This window comes from Colletotrichum phormii, assembly GCF_030913505.1.
Source record: "Colletotrichum phormii strain CBS 102054 chromosome Unknown BDP81scaffold_12, whole genome shotgun sequence".
NCBI classification, from domain to species: domain Eukaryota; kingdom Fungi; phylum Ascomycota; class Sordariomycetes; order Glomerellales; family Glomerellaceae; genus Colletotrichum; species Colletotrichum phormii.
This window is the reverse complement of record NW_026851454.1, coordinates 770,448-794,672: the sequence shown is the minus strand read 5'-3', so window position 1 is coordinate 794,672 and position 24,225 is coordinate 770,448. Positions and strand designations below refer to the sequence as shown.

General features: G+C 49.7%; 8 protein-coding genes across 8 annotated transcripts; 1 reads left to right on the top strand and 7 right to left on the bottom strand.

The window, feature by feature from the left end:
- Positions 1 to 176: 176 nt before the first annotated feature.
- BDP81DRAFT_430068 (uncharacterized protein) lies at positions 177 to 1,173 on the bottom strand. The gene has a single exon (XM_060590575.1). It carries the CDS (start codon positions 1,129 to 1,131, stop codon positions 313 to 315), a length of 819 nt encoding a protein of 272 aa, XP_060444266.1. The 5' UTR covers positions 1,132 to 1,173; the 3' UTR covers positions 177 to 312.
- A 600-nt stretch (positions 1,174 to 1,773) lies between these two features.
- On the bottom strand, positions 1,774 to 3,210 carry BDP81DRAFT_430067 (D-malate dehydrogenase). The gene has a single exon (XM_060590574.1). It carries the CDS (start codon positions 3,126 to 3,128, stop codon positions 2,031 to 2,033), a length of 1,098 nt encoding a protein of 365 aa, XP_060444265.1. The 5' UTR covers positions 3,129 to 3,210; the 3' UTR covers positions 1,774 to 2,030.
- A 746-nt stretch (positions 3,211 to 3,956) lies between these two features.
- Positions 3,957 to 5,246, top strand: BDP81DRAFT_395224 (malate dehydrogenase; the record flags this gene model as incomplete). The annotated part of the gene is made up of 5 exons (XM_060588046.1): positions 3,957 to 4,029; positions 4,108 to 4,290; positions 4,344 to 4,708; positions 4,753 to 4,835; positions 4,970 to 5,246. 5 exons carry the CDS (start codon positions 3,957 to 3,959, stop codon positions 5,244 to 5,246), a joined length of 981 nt encoding a protein of 326 aa, XP_060444264.1.
- Positions 5,247 to 5,274: 28 nt separating this feature from the next.
- Positions 5,275 to 7,993, bottom strand: BDP81DRAFT_40547 (putative Zn(II)2Cys6 transcription factor). Its single transcript, XM_060588936.1, has 2 exons — positions 6,255 to 7,993; positions 5,275 to 6,187 (listed from the first exon to the last, which is right to left on the bottom strand). The coding sequence occupies exons 1-2, from the start codon at positions 7,865 to 7,867 to the stop codon at positions 5,464 to 5,466; spliced, it is 2,337 nt and encodes a 778-aa protein (XP_060444263.1). The 5' UTR covers positions 7,868 to 7,993; the 3' UTR covers positions 5,275 to 5,463.
- A 160-nt stretch (positions 7,994 to 8,153) lies between these two features.
- BDP81DRAFT_430059 (uncharacterized protein) lies at positions 8,154 to 9,537 on the bottom strand. The gene is made up of 4 exons (XM_060590573.1): positions 9,305 to 9,537; positions 9,222 to 9,235; positions 9,101 to 9,163; positions 8,154 to 9,008 (listed from the first exon to the last, which is right to left on the bottom strand). Exons 1-4 carry the CDS (start codon positions 9,377 to 9,379, stop codon positions 8,363 to 8,365), a joined length of 798 nt encoding a protein of 265 aa, XP_060444262.1. The 5' UTR covers positions 9,380 to 9,537; the 3' UTR covers positions 8,154 to 8,362.
- Positions 9,538 to 9,654: 117 nt separating this feature from the next.
- Positions 9,655 to 10,636, bottom strand: BDP81DRAFT_430057 (D-isomer specific 2-hydroxyacid dehydrogenase). The gene has a single exon (XM_060590572.1). The coding sequence runs from the start codon at positions 10,216 to 10,218 to the stop codon at positions 9,700 to 9,702; it is 519 nt and encodes a 172-aa protein (XP_060444261.1). The 5' UTR covers positions 10,219 to 10,636; the 3' UTR covers positions 9,655 to 9,699.
- Positions 10,637 to 12,513: 1,877 nt separating this feature from the next.
- On the bottom strand, positions 12,514 to 12,921 carry BDP81DRAFT_321949 (uncharacterized protein; the record flags this gene model as incomplete). The annotated part of the gene is made up of 1 exon (XM_060584662.1): positions 12,514 to 12,921. A coding segment is annotated over one exon (408 nt), but the record flags the coding sequence as incomplete, so codon positions are not given.
- A 6,914-nt stretch (positions 12,922 to 19,835) lies between these two features.
- On the bottom strand, positions 19,836 to 21,456 carry BDP81DRAFT_322276 (family 7 glycosyl hydrolase; the record flags this gene model as incomplete). Its single annotated transcript, XM_060584685.1, has 5 exons — positions 19,836 to 19,892; positions 19,958 to 20,327; positions 20,414 to 20,624; positions 20,693 to 20,897; positions 20,971 to 21,456. The coding sequence occupies 5 exons, from the start codon at positions 21,454 to 21,456 to the stop codon at positions 19,836 to 19,838; spliced, it is 1,329 nt and encodes a 442-aa protein (XP_060444259.1).
- Between the last annotated feature and the right edge of the window lie 2,769 nt (positions 21,457 to 24,225).

Sequence of the window (24,225 nt, the reverse complement as noted above, 5' to 3'; positions counted from 1 at the left end):
TAAACCCTCAGGTCCCACAAGCATGCAAGCCATCCCGATCTAGGTTGTGATCCGTGAGCTTCCGCCTGCCCCGTCGCGTTTCCGCTTAAATCCCCACTAACCCTGCAGCATGCATACAATCTCTCTGGACTCTGCCCATTTGGGATGCGGGTAGCTAGGATAATGGTTTGTTGACAGTGGACTGTCCTTATGAAACCGGCGAGGGTGGGAAAACAACAATCAAGTAGGTAGTTCGGAGCCGTGACCAATCGTCAACACGCGCAGGCATGCTTGAAGAATCTCAAATATCCGTACGTGGCATATGATTTATCATTAGGCTACATGAGTGCCAAATAGGACAACAAATGACACGGCAGCCCAGATTAGGCGCCTGTTTAACGTGTGCTGGGCAGCGACGGCGGAACCCGTCGGCGATGCCGTGGCTGATGCAGTCGCGTAGGTTCCCAAATGAAGTTGGCTGGAGATACTCGTAGCCTGTGCTTCATTGATTGTTGCCCTGCACGGCTCTGCTGTGAAGGTCACATTGGTTGTGATTGCACATGACATCAGGCTTGTGACCGGATCATCGTACGCCCCATCAAAGAGACCATGATATGTCGTCAAAGACGCGTAGTTGATCATGCCCAAAGCAGTTGGGCATGTCCCGGTGAAGGTTGGCGTCGGGGCTCCCTGCTCAATGGTGAAGTCGAAGGTGCCATTGTTGACTTTGTGGTTGGCAAAATACTCGACCCAGGCATTCGAAAGATTACACCAAGGGCCAGTATGAACGGTCCAGGAGAACATGTACTCGCCCGCGTCAAGGGCCTCCGTATACCGGACCTCCACGTGCGGGTTGTCGGAGTAGATAGAGTCGTTCTTCAGGATGGACCCAATATTGTTGAAAGGTAAGCTCCGCACATTTCCAAGAGGCTTCTTGTAGATATCCCATGAGAAAACCCAGCCAAAGTGATAGGCGACGTTGGGGTTCTGCAGCGAGAGGATGACTGGGAGGCCGTCGCTTGTTTTGGCATATTTCTCGCCCGCGCGAGGGAATACGAGGTCGACCTCGATGGCATTGGTCGGCAGCTGGGCAGTTGCTAAGTGAGTTGCGATGAGAAGGACGATCACAACCAAGCCGTGGAAGACACCCATGGCGCACCCGAGAGCGCCTCGAAGAGGCAAGTTGAATGGGTTTCGGAATGGGGTGACGGATGAAAATCCTCGCGCATCTCACATCAGAAAAGGAGGAACTTCGTTGAGGAAATTAGACGAATCCTTCGACCCGTGAGATCTTGGCAGCTCTTAATAGCGGCTCCATTTCTCGGCCGAGAGTCAGCTCCGGTGCAAGGATACATTTAATCGCACTAAACCTATTTATTCCATTAATTGCTTTGGATGCGTTGACTTTGGAATTGTGCAATCACAGTACTTAATAGATCGCAAGTTATTTTAAGAGCTCAAAGCGATGTAAGGTAAGTAGATGTATGCATCATATTTGTTGAGAGTGCGAGAATGGGTTTTCTATGTTGGAGAGGGGTGGAGATAGTGTCCCGACATCAGTAAGCTTTCTTCAAGAGAAGATGATCCGCTAGTCCGACGTTATAATCACTTGCAGCATGAATATTTGAGAACATGAGTTAAGTAAGTACGAGGAACCCTCATCTTTTATACTCATGTTGTGATGAAGCTCAAACTGCAGCGGAAGTACGGATATTAGTGGCACTTTAGTTAGATACGAAACCATAAATTTCGCAAACTCTCTAGCTACCAATGGTTCTTCTAAATAACCTTAGAAGCCGATTTAATAGTGTGCATATTGTCGCAGCAGATTATTACTATGGTTTCATGCTTGATAAGCTATCTCAATGGACCTGACTGTCATCATTGTCAGCCCGAGGTTCGAAGTCCAGGGCAAGCTTAGGAGTACTCCATGTCCATTAATATGACCTAAGTAACTTAGCCTGGCACCTTCTACATATTTGAAACCAAGTCCTCTCTAGTCACCAGCATGTATTCTGTCCTTAAGGCATGACATATTAGGTTCGCCCGATTTACTTCTTCCCTCCTAGAGCCACTATTTCTGCCTCAATAGCTGCCCCAAACGCCTCCGTGTTACCTGAACCCTTCATATCCGGCGTCAAAACCGCGGCTTCCGCACGTGCCAAAACGTTCTCAATGGCCTTCAGCACCAGGTCTGCTGCGTCCGTAAAGCCAAAGTGTTGGAGCAGCATCTGACCAGCCCAGATCATGCCGACAGGATTGGCAACACCTTCGCCAACAATGTCGGGTGCGCTACCATGCACCGGCTCGAACAAGCTAGGAAACTTGCTGTCCGGGTTGATGTTTGCTGAAGGAGCAATGGCAATAGTACCTGTGCAGGCAGGTCCCAAGTCCGAAAGGATGTCGCCAAACAAATTACTTCCAACGACAACATCAAAGATGTCTGGTCGTTGTACGAAGTGGGCAGTGAGGATATCGATGTGGTATTTGTCGACCTTCACGTCTTCGTAGTTCTTCGCCATCTCCACTACACGAGAGTCCCAATACGGCATCGTTATGCTGATACCATTGCTCTTAGTAGCACTTGTGAGGCGCTTTCGAGGACGGCTTTGAGCAAGGTCGAAGGCATAACGAAGAACTCTGTCAACACCAACTCTGGTCATAACTGTTTCCTGAATGACAGTCTCGCGGTCGGTTCCCTCAAACATCTTGCCGCCGATACTGCTGTACTCGCCCTCGGTGTTCTCGCGAACAATCCAAAAGTCGATGTCTCCTGGCTTCCGGTTGGCCAGGGGAGAAGTGACTCCAGGCATCAGACGACAGGGACGCAGGTTGATGTATTGGTCGAACTCGCGGCGGAACTTGAGCAAGCTTCCCCAGAGTGAGACATCGTCGGGTACTTGGTCAGGCATGCCCACAGCACCGAAATAGATTGCGTCGAACTTGAGAAGTATCTCCTTCCAATCAGAAGGCATCATTTGTCCGTGTTTGTGATAGTACGCGCAGCTGGCAAAGTCGAACCATTCAAACTCCAGCGTAAGTCCGAATATTTTGGCGGCCGCTTCGAGACTCTTGACACCCCATGGCATAACCTCGACGCCGATGCCGTCGCCAGGGATGACTGCGATCTTGAGGGATTGAGGAGACATAATGGGGGTAGGTAATGATCCGACTGGTTGAGTTGATGTGATGAGATCAAAACGACTGTGACTTAAACAGTCAACTTATGTATATCAATTTGTGTAATACGTTGAATAAGAGTTCGCAGTCTTCCTGAAATCGGAGGCAGTCGTGCTGGCATCGGGGCGAAGACCGGCGAACCTTTCGCTTAAATGATGAGCCGCGGGATTTCTTAGCCGACCCCTTCTTCGACCGGGTCACTTCATCCGTGGGAGCATCGTATTGTATACACGATTGAGGACTAACTTTTTACATCGGTAGATAGTATCGGCGTAATTGTCAGTCGGCGGCATATTCTTTGTGCATACTAACCTGTGTGCTGCTGCATTTATTTTGGCCTAATGTCGTACTTACACGCCCGCGTTGTCTGACCTTCTGTAAGGGGCTGGCCCCTAGGCTTGTTCAACGTAGAGGTGCCGTCGATTGACTATTCTAAGCTGAGGAGGAAAAGGAGGAATTACAGGGGTTCGCGTACAGCTACGGCATGATATACCCGGACTCGGCAGTGTACTACGGCAGAATAGTGGCCCCGGCAAAGCCAGACATCTCGACCAGCTCCGGCCTACAGCATAACCAAATATAACAATCTAATATAATAATCGGTTATTACAGGTCGCGGTCGGACAGCTTCCCAGCAGAGGGGTGTACGTGCGGCTCCGGCAAGGCCGGAGATCTCAACCGGGCTCTAGCCCGTGACACCTTCTGAGCAGACAGATGCCACTTCAACATCTCCCGATTCAGACCAGTGAATCTTTAAAACACTTCAAGTGAACGCTCAGGCCTCAAATCTGTTCAAGATGGTCAAAATCGCTGTGTTAGGTGCCTCTGGGCAGATCGGACAACCCTTGAGTCTTCTAACTACTCAAATCGGTATTATGAACCTCAAAGGCCCTTGACATTTAAATCAAGACAGCTAATATTGCTCTCCATAGTCCCTCCTTGTTACAGAACTGAGACTTTACGACGTTGTGCACGCGGTGGGCGTGGCCACGGACCTCAACCACGTTGATACTCCTTCCGCCGTCAAGGGCTACCTCCCCGAGAATGATGGCCTTCAAAAGGCTCTGACCGGGGCAGAAGTTGTATTGATCTCCGCTGGCATTGCTCGAAAACCAGGAATGACGCGAGATGGTGAGAGATTCGATCCAAAGGTCTCGAAAATGTTTGGGCTCACATGCTATCAGATTTGTTCAAGACCAATGCTGGTATCATTGCGGATCTGGCTGCTGGAGTGGCGCAATTCTGCCCCAAGGCGTTGGTTGGAATTATCACCAACCCAGTCAATAGCACTGTTTCCATTGCCGCTGAAGTGCTGAAGAAGCACGGAGCCTTTGACCCAAAGCGCTTGTTTGGCGTCACAACACTGGACGTTGTGCGTGGATCCAAATTTGTTGCTGATGTCCTTGGAAACATTAGCCCGCAGGATATTAAGGTGCCTGTTGTAGGCGGACATTCGGGGGCAACAATCTTGCCGTTGATCAGCCAATCCAAACCTTCGGTGCAGCTGAGCCAAGAGCAAATCAAGGCTATCACCAACAGTGAGTTGAAGGTTATTGAAGTTATCTGAGACACAAGCTGACATGTCATCGTCAGGAGTTCAATTCGGCGGGAATTAAGTCGTCAAAGCCAAGGCCGGTGCTGGGTCCGACGACATGCATGGCATACGCTGGTTTCCGGTAAGTATCTGTCGCAAAAACGACGCCGTTAATTACGGGCAGCAATTAACGCCATATATACCCTACGACAGTATCAATTTCCAAGAAACCCATGTTTTGACCATCAGCAATCACTTACTTGTATGTCCTCGTAGTTTTGCCCAAGCCATCATCAAGGCCTCTCAAGGCCAGAGTGGTGTTGAAGAGCCTGCCTATGTCTACCTCCCTGGGTTGCAAGGAGGTGAGACTGTTGCCCACGAGCTTGGAGTGAGCTACTTTGCGGTGCCGGTTACCTTCGGGCCCAACGGCGCCGAGATTGCGCATCCCATTGGGTCGCTCTCTAACTATGAGAATGGCCTTTTGAAGGTGGCCATTGATGAATTGAAAGGGAATATCAAGAAGGGGGAGGACTTCATCCAAGCACAGGCGTGAATGTGTCAATCACTGCTAGAATAGACAATAGACAATGACATTGGCTCTATTTTCCAATTCCCCTTCTTGCCCACCTTTATCTCAGCTAACATGCCTGATGATATGGCCTGATTACGTTGACCTTTGAACTCCAGAGTGCGTAAAATCTTGCGCCCTTGCCAAGATAGAACCATCACCAGAAATGTCTCCCAAGTCGAAGATAGCAATACTTTCGCTTCTAATATTGATACTGTGTTTCTGCACCTGCATCATTTACAATGTCCAGCAGTGAACCCCAAGTAGCTCCATCAAATATGTCAAAGAAGTTGTCAGCAACTCCGAATTGCCCATCCATAATCTGATTTGACGGGTTTCTGTTGCGATCTGGAAATGTTGTGGGTATAGGAGCAAAGTGAGACCCCATGGATGAGATGTTGTTTTGGAAGTTCAAGTCAGGCGTTGAGAAAAGCTGGCTGTCTTCTCCTTGATAAAGTTGATTTTGGTTCGGCCGGGGACTGTTTAGGTTGAAGTCGGGCGTCTCGAAACTGAAAAGATTCTGTCTTTGGCTTTCATGGAGCCTTGAAACGCCACTACCATCTCTTAACCTTTGAGGTGGAAATAGACTTTGATCACCATGAATCACGTGTGGCATTGGGAGTTGCCGCCGCGGAGATATTGAACCAAGATTTGCAGGCTGATCTTGTCGCCTAGAGTCATCAGCGACTGTTATCCTTCCCTTGCTTCGCTTGGCACGCTTTTGTGTAACATCATGACCATGATTTGTAGAGCGAGGACCGTCCTCATGATCTGAGCACTCAGTTGTATCCTTTCGGGCTCTCTTATGTGCTCTGGGCCCCTCTTCAATGCCTCGAAGGAGCACAGAGAGTACTTCTCTACAATGTCGAGCCATAGCCCATCGTTTCGTCAACTTATTTAATAGTTGAAGCGAAGACTCGATTCCTCTGTTTCCTTAGTGAGTACTTGGGTAAAACATTCGAATTTCCAGCTGGTCGGTTTGATTGTACGTACGATTTGGCTTTCGTGACATTGCAAACTTTGAGTCGAGCTGCTAGAGCCAGCACTAGACCACTCATCCAGACAGCTGACATGTATCCAGGCCAGAACAGAGGACCTCCCAAGTCTGAATACTGCTCAATGATGCGGAGTATCGCGTAGGCAGCATTGATGCAAGTCTGCAGTGCGTCACGGAACTCTGCACGTCTTGAGTCAAGTGAAAGGGAGGGGCGATTCAGTAGAAGTATCGTGTAATAGTAACTGACAAAGGGAAATACGGTGGGATCTGGGGTTAGCTGTGGTATGTCTTGTAAGGCTGAGCTGAAGCGTGGCTCTGTGAGATCGTTGCCATAGGCCATCACATCCGCCTTGAGAAAGAGGATCGTCTGGTTATCCATGTCCCTAGCATGAATGGACTTGTGGAAGACTTCCAGGACTCTTCCCACTAGCTGTGAGTGCCGAACATGATGGTCCAGAACAGCTTGTGTTTCTCGACGGTGGCGCATGATCGCGGCAGCCTTTGGTGACATGCTTGATGCCGGAGGGCCGGTGCCGGCTTCCTCATGTCGGCCTTGCTCTTCTTCTACTTCGGGCGAGGTCTCCGTGCTCTGATTACGATCTGGTGGGGATGATGCCAAGCGTTCGGGATGGTTTGCGGGTAGGTGTAGGATGGTGTTCTCTGCTTGGCCATGCAGATCTGACTTTGAAACTGGTTCATGGAGATCTCGCCGGCCTGGCGGGCACACGTCGATGTCTGAGTCTTGAATACCGTTCGGGTGCCCCAGCGACTGACTGATGAAACGGTCGAGAACATAAAAGCTCCAGAATATGCGTTTGCGCATTGAGCGCTCATCCGGAGACAGATGGTCGTACCTGACAGGACATCTGTGCATGCCCGACTGGAAGATTGACTTGGATAGCAAGCCACTTACAGAAGATGCGTGCCTGAGCGACATTGTGGAAACGAAATAGACTTGAGATGCTAGCAGCGCTTGGATAGAGATTGTGTCGCAACGAAGGGCCAATATGCTCAGAGTTGGTAAGAGGTCGGAAGGCGAACGTATGGTCGCTAACCCCAGATCAAGCGGCCCATCTGTATCAAGCTTAGCGACGTTCAAGATGCACTTGAAGATGACAAATTGGCAGAGCGATCTCGAACTGCGCTTGTTGAAGTCAGGTGCGTAGAGATTTTCCAGATTTGCCAGGCATTCTGGTCCTTGTAGAAAGGGAACCAAAGGATGCCATATTCGGAAGTACGTAAGGACCAGGTCCCTAGCAACTGTATATTCAGGCAAAGAACTCATGTCAGTCATGATATCTATGCCTGATGGGAGCGGTGAGGTCTCAGCATCTGATTCCTGGTTCGGTCGACCAGCGCTGCGGCAATCGGGCCTCCCTCTCGAAGGCTGTTGGTCATTTCTGTCGCTGTCGCCCACTATGCAATCTTCGGGGGATGGGTCATCGCGAGTATCGGCCCCGACAGCGTGACGCCCATCGTCTGCCTCAGTGCCTTCGGCCGTTGAGAAGGCCCTCCTAACGGTGTTGATGAAGAAGACGCCTGAGGAACTGCCAACAAACTGGCTTTCCCCATTGGCAAGAGCTCTGAGACTTCCGATCTCTGGCGCCATGTCGAAAGACCCGTCGCCAAGGTGCCAGAAAGCCAGGCTAAGTTCCGTCGACGCTGTTTGCTCTCATTTGTTCTCGAAAGGCGGCAGACCGAAAACGCGCTGACGCCCAGCGAAATTAGTGGTGGGGTGCGGCGGGGTAAGAATACCCCGTAGCTGAAATGGCCTGCGTGAGCACTCTGCCGAAGATATCCGTCTATGGAACGTTGAAGCTAAAGCTGAGTGAAATATTCCCCCAGCAAGAAACTCCAAGTGAGAGACCAAAGACAAGCTGCAATGAGTCCGCGGAGTAAACACAAGTCTACAGCTTTTCCAACAACGTAATAAATACTAGTTTTATAAGAAAGACGAGGCCTCCAAGAGAAGGAACCGTAGCTACCCAGTTGAAGTCAAGTAATTACCGCTCGACTAGACATGGCGAGTTTACTAGCCTCTCCTAGTATTTCAAATGGGTCACATAGAGTCTCGAATCGTACTTGATGAACTGGGTAAATCCAACTACCAAAGGAACGCGCTTTCGTAGCTTTCTGGAATTGGCAGTTGTGTTTCCCGCCGCCTTTCATCCGCTCCTGTATTGAGACTGGGTCCAGAGCTCGTTACCGCTTCTACTGGCGACCCAGCAGCTCCTCCTCCGATACCCCGTATCCTAGTAGAGTACTGTTCTGAGTCTCTAGACACATCTGGGTTTATTATCAGGGTTTCGTCTGCTTCCATGCTTTCTGCGCGCCTCATGCCCTCGGTCTCTTCAATATCATCATCCCCGCAACTATCGTCGCCACCTGGTGTGTTGTCGGTGGGCGAATCGTTTGTAGCAGCAACCTCGAACACCTGAGAATCCATAGTGGGCGCATCGCTTGGATCTATTGATGTTCGGTCTTCCCACCAACGGTGAACCGCTTCTGCTGAGTCGAGAGGATAGTTGCCCCAGTACACGGGGCCGAACTTTTGCCCTTTGACCACTTCAAGTGATGTTCCGTCGTTGGTTGACGAGGCACCACCAGTTGATCGGAGGCCAGGTCCCCGGAGATCACGAAATGCCGATACCAGCTGGTCTCCCGATACTTGAGCCAGCAGTGCGCCAAGAACTTGTTCCGTTTCCATCAAACGTTTCTCCATGGTTAAGATGTAGTGCTTCGGGGGACCACTACGCCTCGACTGTCAGTCACGGGAGGTGAAGAGAGTTAAGAGGAAGACTGGAGAAGAGGCCCGGTTTGACGACTGACGTTCGACACTTACCGCTTTCTCTGTTCAGGCCATTGACAGGACACGTTGTTCATACCGCATTGTGCACATTTTGGTCTACCATGAAGGCAATAAGCTTTGTGGGTATTACAAGTATCTGTCAGCGCGAGCGTACCTCTCCCCGCTACACTGTTGGTTGCCCATAGAGTCAGTCAACCTCTTCTACTTGCAGGTGATTGTGAACTCCTCTCAACCCACCTTGTGTTTTCGTGCTCTGCAGGCCAGGCATGCTCCACGACTACGAGTTGTTTTCTTGATTCCTTGGCCTGCCATTGGTATTGACGGACAAGTTTGCTTCTTGCCGAGATCGGGTTCAATTGGCCGTGGGAAGCTGCGGGCGGGAGGCTTAAGAGACGGAGGAAATGGCTGAGCGCGCGTAATATTTGAGCCGCGGACGAAGAAAACACCGCCCGCGGAGAACTAGGAAGAGAGATGTGGGTAATCAATGATTGCCCCACGCCGATCTCTCCGGCCACCGAGTCTGGTCAACACGGGAATTACGGAGAATCGGACATTGTTGGAAATACAGTCTTTTGCTTTCTACGCCATGAAATTGTGTGGCCCATGAACAAGTGTGATTCAATCCCTTGCTCCTATGCAGACTGCGCCTTGGTCTGCTCGGGAACTACCGTCAATAGCCTCTCCCCGCACACTCCACGCCGGGCGTTCTCCATCGCTAACAACTCCATCTGACCGAATGTCTCAACGGTGTGGGTTCCCAGGTGAGGCACGAGCAATGCTCGGTCGTTCTTGACTAGCCGTTCGTCGACCAGTGACTCCTTTTCGTAGACATCTAGCCCAACCGCAGCGATATGCCCCTCATCCAAGGCGGCGGCCATGGCTGCCTCGTCAATTATAGCGCCACGGGCAGTATTGACTAAGACTACACCGGGCTTCATCTTAGCAGTCTCTGCGGCTCCAATCAAGTGCGTAGTACCGGCTGACAGCAGAAAATGGACGGAGATGATATCGCTGGTGCTGAGAAGTTTATCGAAGGAAACATACGGACAGCCTGAAGCAAGATCATCTGACAGCGGCTCCCGGTTGTGGTAGATTGTCTTGTGGCCAAAAGGCTCGGCACGGCGCTTCACTGCACGGCCAATGCGACCCATGCCGAGGATCCCTAGTGTCTTGCCCTGAGGGTCATGCCCAAAGTCGAGGCCCTTTTTGAAGTTCCCGCTCCGTAAACTGTTGAAAGAGGGGTTCAACTGACGGATGGCTCCGAGAAGAACCGGCGACCGCAGTTGTGTAATTCTGCGATTTGTTTTGGGTGACTTATTCCTTTTGCAAACTCTCAGAATTAATCATGTTACTGCTAGGCTCTTGAGAAGTCGTAGTTTTGTCCAGCCCTGCAACACCTGCTATCTGTCACTACAGAATGTTGCGTAGCTCATCTGGTGGAAGAAGGAAGGCGTCAGTAGTCCCTAGTGCCGCATCGTCTGCTCGTGGATTCTTAATCCCCTCCATCGATGGTCTTTTGGCATCTTTTGATAAGTTAGGAGCTTAATGTCGATTCCTGTCCTTTCTTCACTCTACTCTAAGGTAAGAGTCGATGTCCAGGACGGTCAGATGATTGGCCCTGGCACCAGTCTTGATAACTTAATTAAACTGTCGGACTCCTCCACCGGGTCTTCGTCGACTTGCCGCTCGGTCGCCACCGATGTTGCCACCTGTATAGTCCTGGGGGCCTCAGTTCAAGTCGTCGGCTTTCCTGAATTAGAAAGAGGGGACAGGCGAAACCGAGTACGGACGTAGGTTGCAGATCGATTGGCCAATATGAAGGCGCAAAGAGCAAGCATGCCACTACAACAGCAACTAGGAATCCAATCTAGCTAGCCTTGGCCGAAGACTCGAGGCGGTAGTCGGGATAGAACTATGGGAAAGCCACCTTATGTCAAGAGTTAGCGTCTGGCCCTCGCCGGTCGACAACTCAGTAATAGCACCAGCGTCAATCTCCCAGACCACGGTAGCCCATTCAACCAGTCTTTGCACCAAAATGTTTTGATACAGGAATGGGTTACGCTCGTTCAGGGGGGCGAAGCATCGGACATCCCGTGATGTTCGCACTTAGAAAGGGAAAGTCGTGATATAGACAACCACAGTTGAGCACTAGAATTAAACAAATCCAACTTGACATAGGCGGATATCCGCAGTTCTACATGTGTAGTTCCTCGGTACATGTGTCTCTCAAAGTTTATCTGCAAATCCAAACGGTATAGAGCAAGACCTGAGTACCTTGGCATCGGACGACCAACTGATGCGCGACTGTTGGTATCCCTATCACAGGGAAGTTGGTTCGAACCGTAGGGTCCTGGGGGTGACGAAGTATCAATATCTCTGTATTGATTGATTCTGCGTAAGGAGTGATAGAAGGGAGATTCCAACCGGAGGTTGGGTGGGTAGTCGAGGTGTAATTGTACCCTCTCGAGGTGGCCCCTACTCACGGTCGAATTGGGCTTCCAATCCGACAGCGACCGCGCAGCTACTTTTGTAGGAAACTCGACCGCTCACCCTGACATTTGAATTTCGAAGTTTATGCCGATTGCAGCTGTAATAAAACTGCCCTTTGGCTTTCGATTGCCCCCATCATCTTTCTCTTCAAGTGTCTGTCTGTCCATGCTCGTATAGATCGTCTTGGTCCGAGTTGCGCCTTTCTGCAACGAAAAGTTTTGGGGGTTTCGTCACCGTGACGTCGGAGACGGTTGTGTAGTCGCATTCGGCTTCGGTTTAACGATACGAACTAACACTTTAGGTAAGTAAGTAATTGGACTTCTTCTGTAAATAAGTGAGCAAGACTCTAAACCCAGAATAACTCTTGCGGAAATCACCTAATGCAGAAAACTGTCGAGAGAACCTAGCAGTCTATTTGTTCTATGTAGCTCCAACGATTCAATTGCCCCTTTGGAATTCGGCCTTGTCCTTGGTTTCGGAGTCGCAATTGACTCTGAAGCTGTTGTTTGGCAATAGCTGTTGCAAACCCGAGCTAATCGCCTCGTGTTGCCGGACTTGTCTCAAGTCAGAAAGCCAATGTTTTCCATCGTTGCCGACAATTCCTGGGCGCCACGGCGAGCTTCTCGATGCTTTTCAACCGGATTCAAGTCAAGCGCCGCCCTTGATGGATTGTTGGGGCCCTCCCGTCTTGGAGGATCCGAGCTGCGCAATCAACAAAGGCTTGGATCTCGTAGCTATGCCGGTCGGCTTCGATCGCGCGTCGCAATGTTGAAAAGGTGTATCGTAGCTCGCTCGTATATCCAACCGCTAAAGCTATCAGATGGCAGATTGGACTTTGTTTGATGAATAGATTGCAAAAAGGATTCAAGGAACCGGTCGGATTGACTGAAGTTATCGTCGTGTTCTATAAATCAAGTTGTCCACCATGTGTAGAGTTTGCGCACGGCTCGATTCAATCAATCTTCCGGATCAGACGGGTTCATGTCGGCTTTGTCTGGCACAGAACTCGGCTTGGAAGATAACGGACTCGATTTTCTTCTCCTGTCCCCGAAGCCAATAGCTTCGATAGCTTCGATAGCTTCGATAGGCTGCTTTCCCAGGAGGAGGTCCCCCATGCGGACGAGGTCCAAGACGTGGAACGGGTCGCCTGTCGATCGTAGTCGATTGAATATTTCGGTTGCCTCTTCTTCAGGCCGTGAACAAAGGTCTCTGATCAGCTCGTGGAGATCATTGTTCTCTTTCTCGAGTTCTTCAAGCCGGTTGACAATTGCGCGTCTGCGGGTGATGTCAGGCCCTGTCTCGTATTCGCACTCAACATTCTGAATGGAACATCGCGAACAGGTCGGTCGAGTTGCGGAACACTGCGTTTTTGAATGGCAATCATCAGTCGAAGGTTTGTGGCTTTATGGCTGTAATGTCGAGATGATAGATGTCTCGCTAGGCTGAAAGGGGTGTATGAAGAGGGGAAAAGGTTGACGGTTAACTGTCTAATCTATTCATGATATTCATGATTTGACAACTCTTCTGGCCACTTTGCCCCACCTTAACGGCGGCGATTTCAACGGCCTGGATAAGTACCGATGATATGTCGCTACACCAGGCCGTGGTAAAAGGTACTTTTCTCATCAGGGGTAGGTAGTTGGAGGCGGGCGGCTTTCCATCTTCCTTTCTCTGCTGCGAATTCCATGGAGCCTTAGAGTTACCTTTACTTTTCGTCTGCGGCACTCTAGACAAGCTGCTGGAACACTTTGTCTCTGCCGTCGAAACGGGCGTTCTGTTGAAATAACGCGAGGGCCAGCGCCGGCTGGTAGGAGGCGCCTGAAGCTCGTGGCTGTCGCAGGATTCTCCGGGCTCGGGGCGTCCCTTAAGTCGTCGTATTGCGAGCCCAGCATCGGTTCAAGGTGGAGAGAAAATAAGAACAACATGACAATCAGGCTCTCCCCATTGTCCGCTTCGGAAGAGTATTTATAGCCAACTAATGCGTGAAATCAATATTCCAACAGCATCTCTTCTTGGCCATTGCACATCTCTCTTCTCGGTCATAGTACGGATACCCAACTGATACACCCCGCAGGCGTGGTGCCATCCCTGTTGGCGTTTGGCAGGATTCCCGTCTGCACTGGCCTGGACCATCGAGGAGGTGAACTTGCCCTGACGACTCAATGCCCCCTTCAGAGCCCTAGTTCTTCACATCAGCCAATCTTACATCCTTTAGTACGCTTCAAGCGGGCCATGGTGTCTACTTACGCAAGGATCATCCGCATAGCTAGCAGTGATGTGACAAGTTAATCGGACACTCAAGGATGCTGCAGGCCTTCTACTTGCTTTTTAAAACCAGCAGCTGGAGCGATTCAGATGCTGCTTTGCCACAGTCTTGCGGTCACGATGAATCGGAGGGTTCCCTCCGACTCGATGGATGTATTTGAAGGCAAGCCTGTTCTCGTCTACTTCTCCTTGGACACCGTTGACCACGGGATTGGCTTGATGGGTCCCCATCGAAATCAAATCTGTTATTTAGGTAAATAAGTCTTTAGGCGTTATTTGAGTCAAGAAACTGGGCCTGAAGAGGGTAAGAGAAGCTATGACATGGGTATTCACATGTGCCCCCCAGAGCTCATCATGATCCACGCAGCGCAGACTGCCCAGTACACATATGGGGAATTCCAATAGTATTCTGGTGGATAGGTCAGACGATTTAAGCCCCTCAACCAACATGTAGGGGCGTGTCTCAAAACTCTGGTACTTGGATGAGGCGACCCCTCGATTCACGAGCTTTCCCCGTCCCAAGGCAGTGGTACCTACTTCGCACATCGGATATCAAGGCCAAGGTGGTACGGTACCACTGAAAATGCCGCATTCGCAATAAGGCTTTGTGGGTGTCGCGGGGGACTTGTGGTTGATCCCAAATAAGCAACGTCAATTGTGATTCGATCGAGCTCTAGAGTCTAATTTTAATGCCATTCCAGAGTGAGTCCCGGGCGAAGATCTGACAGCAATAGAGTCCTTTGCAGCGATCCACACCTTCTTGTCTCGTAATAATTCATTCGACTCCCTCCATCAGTAGATAGATAAGAAGAGCGTTCATCACCAGGCCAGTGAGAGACTACGAGTCTAAGGATCGGCCTTCTCCCTCGCACCGCGTCTTGGGAAGTTGGGCCCTCCGTTTCGACTCTCGGTGAATTGACTGCAAGAGCTGGAGAGCCGTGCGACTCAGCCAGCATGGACAAACTTAAATTTACCGACGCCTTTTATGCCAAGGTGGCGTAGCGGGCGCCATATGCTGCGATTCAGGGTCACAAATGTCCCTACAAGCTCAACGTGCCACTCAACCACGACGTCTTCTCATCTTAAGGACTTCAGATTTCGCCAACTTCATAGAACAAATGTATCTGAAATTTCACTCTATAATAAGCGCAAGTAAAGCCTTGAACACGTTTCTATCTGTCTCGCGGATATCCCGATTGCCCATCTCTTCTTATTGGATTGACGGGGCTATGCCACGGAACCTCTTCAAGGTAAGCATCAGCCCCTCGGGCTTCGGAAGTCGGGGTTTAAGCTGGCCGCACCCGAGCCGGTCACCGCTGGCTTCTCGATCGCGTGGCAAAGAGCATTGACGCGAACCACATTTGCTTTTCAAGGGCGCCCAATGGTTGATTGTGATCAGCTCCATGTATGATTCCGTGGCCGCGACCACTTAGGTAGTGTCGCAGCGCCACACGTGGCGCTGCCGGTTACTGCCGTACGATACCGCTTTCCACAAGCCGATTACCCGTCTTGTACGGTATATAGATAGGACCCTCATACGGGTCTTCCACTTAGAGGAATCAAGCCACTTTCTACCATACAAGTCTTCCACTTGCTACCTCGCTTTGTGATAGGTAGCATTGACAGTCGTTCCAACAATAGACTGCTGGTCACAGATGATGAGATTTTTCTATCTGTGAAGTAGCTAAGTTCATGGTCTTACATGGATCTCGGCGTAGTAGTCGCGTTGAGCAGGCTCTATGAACAGCCCACCTCACATAGCTCCACGATCCAGTGCGTAACTTACTTACGGCGCCATCAACTCCCACTTCAAGCAGGTGTGGGAAGTCTTCTAAAACTGTCAATTAGTCCTTGAAATTAGAGGATGTATTTCTCCGTGTCGCAAAACTTTTGATCTAGGTTACATCCAGGATCACGAACATGGTAAGAATGTCTACGTGCGTGTGGGAACTAGGTCTTAGACACAAGAGACAGGTTCAACATCGCCCACCATGTGAGGGTAGCACAAAGCTGATGGGCGAGTCCTTTTACATGTCCGTCGCTTGTCCGAAGCTATCAATCTGTCGGTTTGCCACTTCCAACATGAGGTTGTCAGCGTCCAATGCCATTGCGAGGAGCCCTTCCGGATAAAGGTAAGAAATGCCGCAAAGAGTGTGTCGGCAGCGTCAAAGCGTAACACTGGCAATATTTTACAGAGATTTCGTGACTCCCTTTCGTGATAGTTCATGGAGCCAAAGTCTAAGTTGAGGAGGATTTTGCTTCAGACAGTGATTTAGACACTCAAGTCGAGTGGCTAAGTATTAGTAGAATCGGGTTTCAAGCCAAAGCCATGTTGATCATCGCTTTAAGACACAGGGACATTTAGTCAGAAAGGACGTAGAATGTTTGATGGCCGGAAATAGGAATCCCTAGGGGAGGTGTCTCAATGTTCGGCACATCCTTCCGGAAGCTTTCTGGTCGCAGGTGATTGCGAAGAGTCAAGACGCCAGCCCCCGACTCGAACAACGTGCTCGCCAATCTCGGAACGATGACGTTACTTGCCAAGTTCGTCCAGGGCCTTGTCAAATGTCAGAGGCAAGATGTGAAGCGTCTGACTTTGAATGATATGTGAAATGCTCTGCGCTCCAAGCACGAAAAAGAGAGCAGCAGAGCTCAGTGGAGCTACGGAGGTCTTGTGCTACACAACAGCGCTTTCACTTGTGCTTCCAAATACTGTCAATGCAATAAGCGACAAGTTATGTGTCCTACCTTACGACAGGAACATGATGTACAAATGGAGCCCTGTATCCTCCGAAACGAAACATGCGCAGCCCCCCTACTATCCAACAAAGTGTCTTTATGGCTATCGACCTCAGCTTACGGAGAGATCTGGTTTTTGGAAGTATGGATGGCAATGGAAGCGGCTGGCTTCAGAAACTTGCTTTCAAGAAACAAGACGATCGCGGGAGCCAGCATAATTCCTGGCCTCAACCACGACTTAAAACAAGTGCCCTGGTCCAGCCACGCAGGAGAATTACTATTCTCAAAGGTAGAAACTAGCAAGAGAGGGTGTTGCTCATGGGTGATGAATCATGATAGGGATCATCGTCAGCAAGTAAAGCACTGGCGAGGTGCGCCGGCACGTCAGTTTGTTTAATGTTACAGGACACTCAAAGGATCCATGGAAGCCGGGTGCCGCAGGTGCCAACATCGAATCCCTTGGCCATAAAAGTACTCTGGGGGCCGAACCTGACGTGCTGTTCCTACACGCATTGCTGAATTGTGATAGGTTCAATCTACTATCGTGAATATCTCTATCTCGATGTTGAATCAATGTAGGAGACTAACGTACTGGATTGAAAACGAGACCGCTTCTGTGACCCTTTCAGTAACGGTATCCATTCGTCCAGCCCATGGAAACAATCGTCGTATCACAAGTGTCGTGATGGTTTCAACCATCTGTGGCCTCACTGTGTTACGCCCGCCGCAACTTGTCACTGTGGGCGCGTAGCTATATAGGTAGAACAAGGGACAATGATGACCGGAGTCATCATTATCGAAGCTTTTGCTTTGTGCCACAGTTGGTTGCCTTGTCCTGCTCGTAACACACGGCCCGTCACGTGACCTCAATTACATAATCACCGAGGCCCATACTCGCTCGCATCACCTATTTCAAAGCGAGCCTCGTACCTATTCTCTATTTTTAACAAATAGCCGTTCTTCATTATAAGTTAAGTTAACGGTTTTTAATATTTATTTATAAAATGTATTTTTTTTTACCGTTTATAAAGTTAGTTATCGAGCTCAATAGCTAATTCGACATATATTAAGAAGTCATTAGGTCTATCTTATCTAGATAGTTCGCCCTTAACTTCCTTTTTAAGTCCTTTATAAAATATAAAGATTTTAATATTATTAAAATAGTTAAGTCGGGTGTTACGACCCAACATGAAGACCAGGGCGTGCCCCGCTGACGCCTAGCGGCTACGGCGCATCATATATGCAGGACGGGACGGAACATTGGGGAAACCCCAGGAACGGAAGAACTATGGTACAAGTCACGTGATGATAAGAGATATGATAAGGGATAAGGATATGTTGGATATGCGACATATCCAACCGAGTCAAGGATATGTTGGATATTCGGCATATCCAACATATCCAGACAAAGTGGACTGTACAGCACTGTTCAGTTAGAATCGGACTTGTATATAAGGATGGACTCGAGCTGGGCTCTAGGACAGACTTTCCATAGCTCTTCAGCAATTAACTTCGTATCAGGATTAACATCCGCTTTCAGCTACTACCTTGACAAGACTACGATTGATCACCGAAGCCTTACCTACCCTTACGATTGACAGACATAGTTTCCTTGAAACTATTCCACGACTACGATTACTGTTACCAGTTCCGCAGCCTCAACTTCTGCAAACTACCCCTACGACTAGCTGGCCGTAACACCCAAGTCGTGTTAGATCATATTGATCCTAAATGATCCTTATCTTATCATTACGTGACTTATACCATAGTTCTTCCGTTCCGTAGAGGGTTACTAGTATTCCTATTTCACCTGTATATATAGTGCGCTGTAGCCGCCGTGTCCTGCGGGGCAGGCCTGAACTTGGTCATGCATGTTGGGTCGTAACACTATTCTCTACTTTCAATAGATAACCGTTTTCTATCACACATCTCGATGCCCACATTGTGACCACACGACAACAAGGTAGAGTGTCCCGCTGTTATCCTTGCTGTTATCGCCAGGTTAAATGCCAACGCGAGTACAGAATAATGATATCCGCTGTAATTCCCGGGCGCCGGCAGTCCACAGACTCCAGAGCGTATCCAAGTGCTAATTATTCAAAACCTGACCTACCATGGTATGGCACCTCTCAATGACGCTCGACGTTCTCTTCGTACTCTACAATCCATAAGCCACGATCTTCAAACGGTCGGTTAGACGTTTGGCGTAACTGGTATGCATCTAAGCAACAGCCCGAGTCCATCTAAATATGACCCAACTTTACTGGCGCTTTTGTCTTGCATGTGCAACAAACTCTATCACCGGCCACCACTGACAGCCGGTGGGACCACGGGCATCACGGACTGCTTTCTCCTCACCTTTCTGTTGGAATCCTGTCGAGCCGTGACGGTTCGGACGCGTCACTGAAGCTGGGGTCGAAAATGAACCCAGACTGATTGGCTTGTGTAACCATCATGAAAGTTCGGGCACCCTGATGAGATTGGAGGCCCGGGTTTCCGTGTGAGTGCCGCGGTCTCTCATTGGATAGAGCATCGTCTGATGAACCTGGTCACACCATCTCAACACTGATAGTCTCTTGGAATCTATGTACGGTGAAAATGTGGGCACAGCCATATCGTTTGGTGGCCAGACCGGGCCGATGAGCGTGGGCAGGGGACCGTCCTATCTCAAATCATAACCTTGCAAACCTAAAGTAGCATGGGACTTTAACTTGTAGGGAAAATGCCGACAATCCTAGCAGTGTCACAGACAATTGTCCGATAGTCATGGTCCCGTGGCTGAAGTCTGCTGTCACGACCTACACAGGACTGGTGACCTTCCACTTTGCCGCCAGCGCTCACTATCATTTCAGCTTAAGGATAAACTGTGTACATCGTAGGTACATCAATTCTTCATTCTGCGGATAGTCACCATACTTCCTCCTTCATTTACTTCGGTGGTCCTATTGACAAGTTCCTTGCACCTCAGGCGAGATTTCGGCGAGGTGAGGTCATCGTGTGAGGTACGCATTAGTACACATAAACGAGCAACAAGAAGTTCAGATTGTGGAAGTAACAACTATTTACGAAGAGAAAACGACATCCTACACTTCGAACGACAATATTCTGGGAGTAAACACAATTGTCCATCGCAAAAGACCAAATTTACTTATAGGCTTGTCGTTGTCCCGCAGGCCCCTTTACCGAAAAGTGCAGAGCATCAACCAATACAACGTGAAGAGTTGCAGGTCCTAAGCACTCTAGCACGACGAGCAATATGTTTCTACGAACACACTTATTTGACGGTTGAGCCGATGGGTCCGAAACGAATGTTGGAGTAGGTAACGGTGGCCTAAATGGTTTCATTGTAAGCTCTATACTTTCCACGCCCCTGGTAGAGAACAGAGGAACACTTACGCTGGCAAGGCTGCTCTCAACATCGGCCGGGACGCCGGAGGTGGTGGGGCAGTCTCCACGGGCGGCGCCAGGCTGGCCGGCCTTCTCAGGAGGGTAGACGGAGTCGAGCCAAAGCATGTTGGCGTAGTGGTCATCCCAAAGCGACATCACGAGCACCCACTTGCCGCTGAGGGCCGAGTTGAGCTTGGAGAAGCCTCCAACCTCGGAGAAACGGTCGTAGTCGCCAAAGGCCTTGAACTGGGCAGTGCAGAACTCGGGGGTGACAGCGTTTCCGGTCACGCCGCTGATGGTCGAGTTGGGCATGTTGATCTTGGCGCCGTTCTGGACGAAGTACTGCGCGACCTTGTTGTTGGAGAACTGAGTGACGACACTGGGTGTTCATCGTCAGCTTCTGTGTCACAGTCTCGCCCATATCGAAGTATAAAGGTAGGTTGAAGCAGCAATAGGATGACTTACGTGAACTTCTTGGAAGTATCGACCGTCTTGCCCTTGCCGTAGAAGCTGGTGGCACCCATGCGGTAGGGGTTGAAGTCACATCCGTTGGCATCGCAGTCACCAGCGAAGCGGTCCGCGGAGTAAGTACCGCCACAGCCTGACGTCTCGCAGACGTGATACGCGTTGTTTGTGCATGCGTGGGGAGTCAAGGCGAAGGAGTGAGAGTTGGACTCTGTCAACGATTAGCAAGAACTCAAGAAGGCTCAAAGGTTTGGTGCATAGGGGCGGTATATTGCGTACCCCAGACGTCCATCTCAGCACAGCAGGCACCGTAGGGACCAACGCCAGTATTGGCATCGTTGGACGAAGGAACCCAACCCTCGATGTTGGCCTTGCCGCCGATGAACTTGAGGTCGCGAGCACACTGGGCGTCGCAGTATCCAGTGCCATACTTGGCACCAGCCTTATTGGTGGGATACTTGGCCATGCCACCATCAGCGTCCATCTAATCACAGGTTAGTAACTGACAAAAAATACTTTTCAGTCATGTTGGTTGTCCCCGAAGATCTTCAACTTACCTGCACAAAGTAGAGGGCACCGTTCAGACCACAATCAACCTGGGACAGGTCGACGTCAAAGGCCAGCTCGTTGCCAGTGAGCGTAAACATCTCGTAAGCAGATGCACTGTTCATCAAATAATGGCGAGAGCCAATGTTCTTGCCATAGGCGTGCTGCGTTACGAACTTTAAGCTGAGTGCGTTGCCGGAGGTAGTGACGCCGTATGTGGCCGAGTAGTCGGCGCCCTCAAGGGAGCACTTGGACGCGCAGTCAGTCGCGCTGCTGCAGGCACTGGTCCACTTGTTACCGTCGTAGCAGTTGGTGCCGGAGGCATCGTGAAGCCATCTCCAGTTATGGTCGATGACGACCTCGCCGTTGACGTTGGTGCAGCTGGAGGCGGTGCACTTCTGCCAGGTCAACTTGGGGTGAGTCTCGGTCTGCAGAGTGCCTGCCTGCTGAGCAGACACGGCACTGATGGCAGCGAGAAGAACGGAGAGTGAAAGCATCTTGAGATGTGATGTCAACAGCTGGGGAAGTTCTGGCTGGTGAAGAAGCTCATGAGTTCCACGATGTCTTGCGTGATTCTGGGGGTCTTCTTATAGTCTTCCTTGGGACTTCTAGTTCTCTTTGAGACTTCTTGGGAAGTATACCTTGGCGACTACTCTTACAAGGAGTCCTAGGTTCCGTTCGCAGTATTGATCAAGACCTCAGCACCAAGAAAGGGATCACCGGGAAGCGCACCGACAATCCCTCAACCCCATGACCGGTGAGATCTCCCATGCCTCAGTGACGGAGGCATTCATCCGTCGGGCAGTGAACAGTATCGATCCGACTAGATAGGCACCCAACAGTCCTCGGCAAAGCATCAGGGGAAACTTTCAGCTTACCCCTGGAGCCGGAGTCTCCCCAATCGACCAGCAACGCGTTCCATCAATCGCTCGAGGCAATCTAAATTGCAATCAATCCTCACGCTGGCATAGGTGCGGGGGAGGCGAAGTGTGCCTTCCAGTCCAAGAACACGGAGTATACGGTACTGGACGGGATCTCGGGTCCCGGCATCGTATTACACACAACCTCCACGTGTGCTTGGTTCGCTTCTTGATGGCAATAGGGCGTCTTCTTTCTCTTCTAATCCCAACTTCTACCGTTTTCTTCTTTGAATCAAGATTCAAGCTGCTGGTCCGACAACAGATATATCTTACGATATGAAGCTTCTCACAGTTGCATTCAAGACCTCATGCTTGCCAAGTTGGAAGTCCGAAATGCCAATACGGAATAAGCACTCATTGCCAAGGCTCTTGGTAGGCTTGTATGTCTTGGGGCTTTATGTTGCCAGTAAGGATGACGGAAAATAAGGTGTGGATCGTCTTGGGCCTGCCGCTGTCTGGTAAGAGCGCGTTTAGCGGCCAGGACATCCGAGAAGGTGCTTCGGAAGTAGCCTCGCGGATGATACGGGAGTAAGATAGGTGATGGCCGTTTGCCTAAAGGAAAAGTCCAAGAGAACTCTGAGCTGGAGGCAACCTTGAACCTAGCCAAGAGTCCATACTTGTAGCCCCTCCTCCGAAGTCTTCCCAGGACACCTCTTAGCCTACAGCAAGGCACAATACTCAGGTGTAAGCATCAGCGCCGTCAACGCAACGAGATCTGATAACAAAACTTTTGATGAAGCTCTGCATTTGGCCAAATTCCTATCCCCGTTCAGAGTGAGATCTGGCCATGATGCCGTCGCGAGCGCGCCGGCGCAATTTACACGCACCCAATAATCCAGAACACGCGCCGTTGATGTTGTCATGTGGGTGGAAGCACTTGCCATACTTGGACCGGGATGATACCCTAGTCTGGGGTAATTCTCCTGAAAGGCCGGCATTTATATTAGCCCCAACAAGGATCCTAGGCAAACATAAATCATTCCACCACACACGATCCGAAATGAGCGACGAGTGAAGTCGCCCTGACCAGTCATGTCGGGGGAGTGGAAAAGGAATAAACGTGATGTGATTATAGGATAAATGTCTTTGATTCAACCTCAATAACCTTCCCACGAGAATCTGATATTGATTTCGCCCCGGTGGCCCAACCATGGTGTGAGGATGGAGCGTTGCTTGGATGTGACTTGCCAGTATAGGACTGGTCGCTGGACGGTATACCGCAAATGTTCTGTTTTCCAAAGTAAGCAGCACTTAGATAATGCCTCTTTTGTGACTTTTAGGAGAAGAGATCGGAATGTCTGGCCCCGCTGTCACATTTGATGACCTTGGCGAGTTTCAAACTTTCCAAAAACATCAACGCTTCAAACGAAGGTGAAGGCTGATGCACGATGAGCTAAGGTGATGGTTGTGAACCCAGCTTCATCGTTTTCGTCTCCCATGCAAGGCACAGATTTCTTGAGCTTCGTCACGCTTTGTCCCAGCATGTCCAGAATCTGCTCTGAATAATGTTGAACAATGCAGTTGAGTACTGTGAGAACTTCTTATTGAAATTTTGATTCAGTTTCATGGACCTAATGATGTTGCGACTGAGTTAGATTATGTCGTGCTTCAGATTATCAGGTGTCAACTTTTCCACCATTGATCGTATGATGTCTCTATAGAGCTTCGTCAATTTTGTTCGAAACAGTAGGAGAAACTCCAAGGTACGTGTTGGTATACACGTCAGCAGGGCAATCGTACGGTTGGAACGAAGGGTCAATAATGGTCTATTATTGCTGCGTCTAGAGGTGGAAGGAGGAGGTTGTGGGCAGAGCCCACGATCTCCCAGAAGTGGTATATAAGTGAAAGGGCCGTTTGTAAGTGCCCATAGGATCCATCTTTTCTGCCGACTGCTCAGAGATCCAACAGTACGAGATTTCTTATTTGTAAGAACTCACGAGTCACTATCAAGGCCTAGTAGAATATCGATGAGAAAAAGGTTTGAGGATGAGAGCGAAGCTTTACGGAACATGCCAATATAGATAATATGATCGAAATACTCACTTAGTATTGAGTTGGCTTGAGATTTCACTTATTAAACTGGCCATTTTAGCGACATAACACTTGACCTCTAAAAGAAATCCTTGGTTTTCTATTTCTAATACTACTACCACTACTATTGCCTTTACCCCAAAGCTTGACTTCTATTATACTTACTCTTATTATCCTTTCTTTTATTAATTCTTTACATGTATTCTATAAAGAACTCACTGGAAGTACCTTGAGAAATTAGTATTGAGAAGGATGGTAATATAGAGATCATTTTTGAAGACAGTCTTGACAATGAGAGTAGTGATGAGGAGAGTA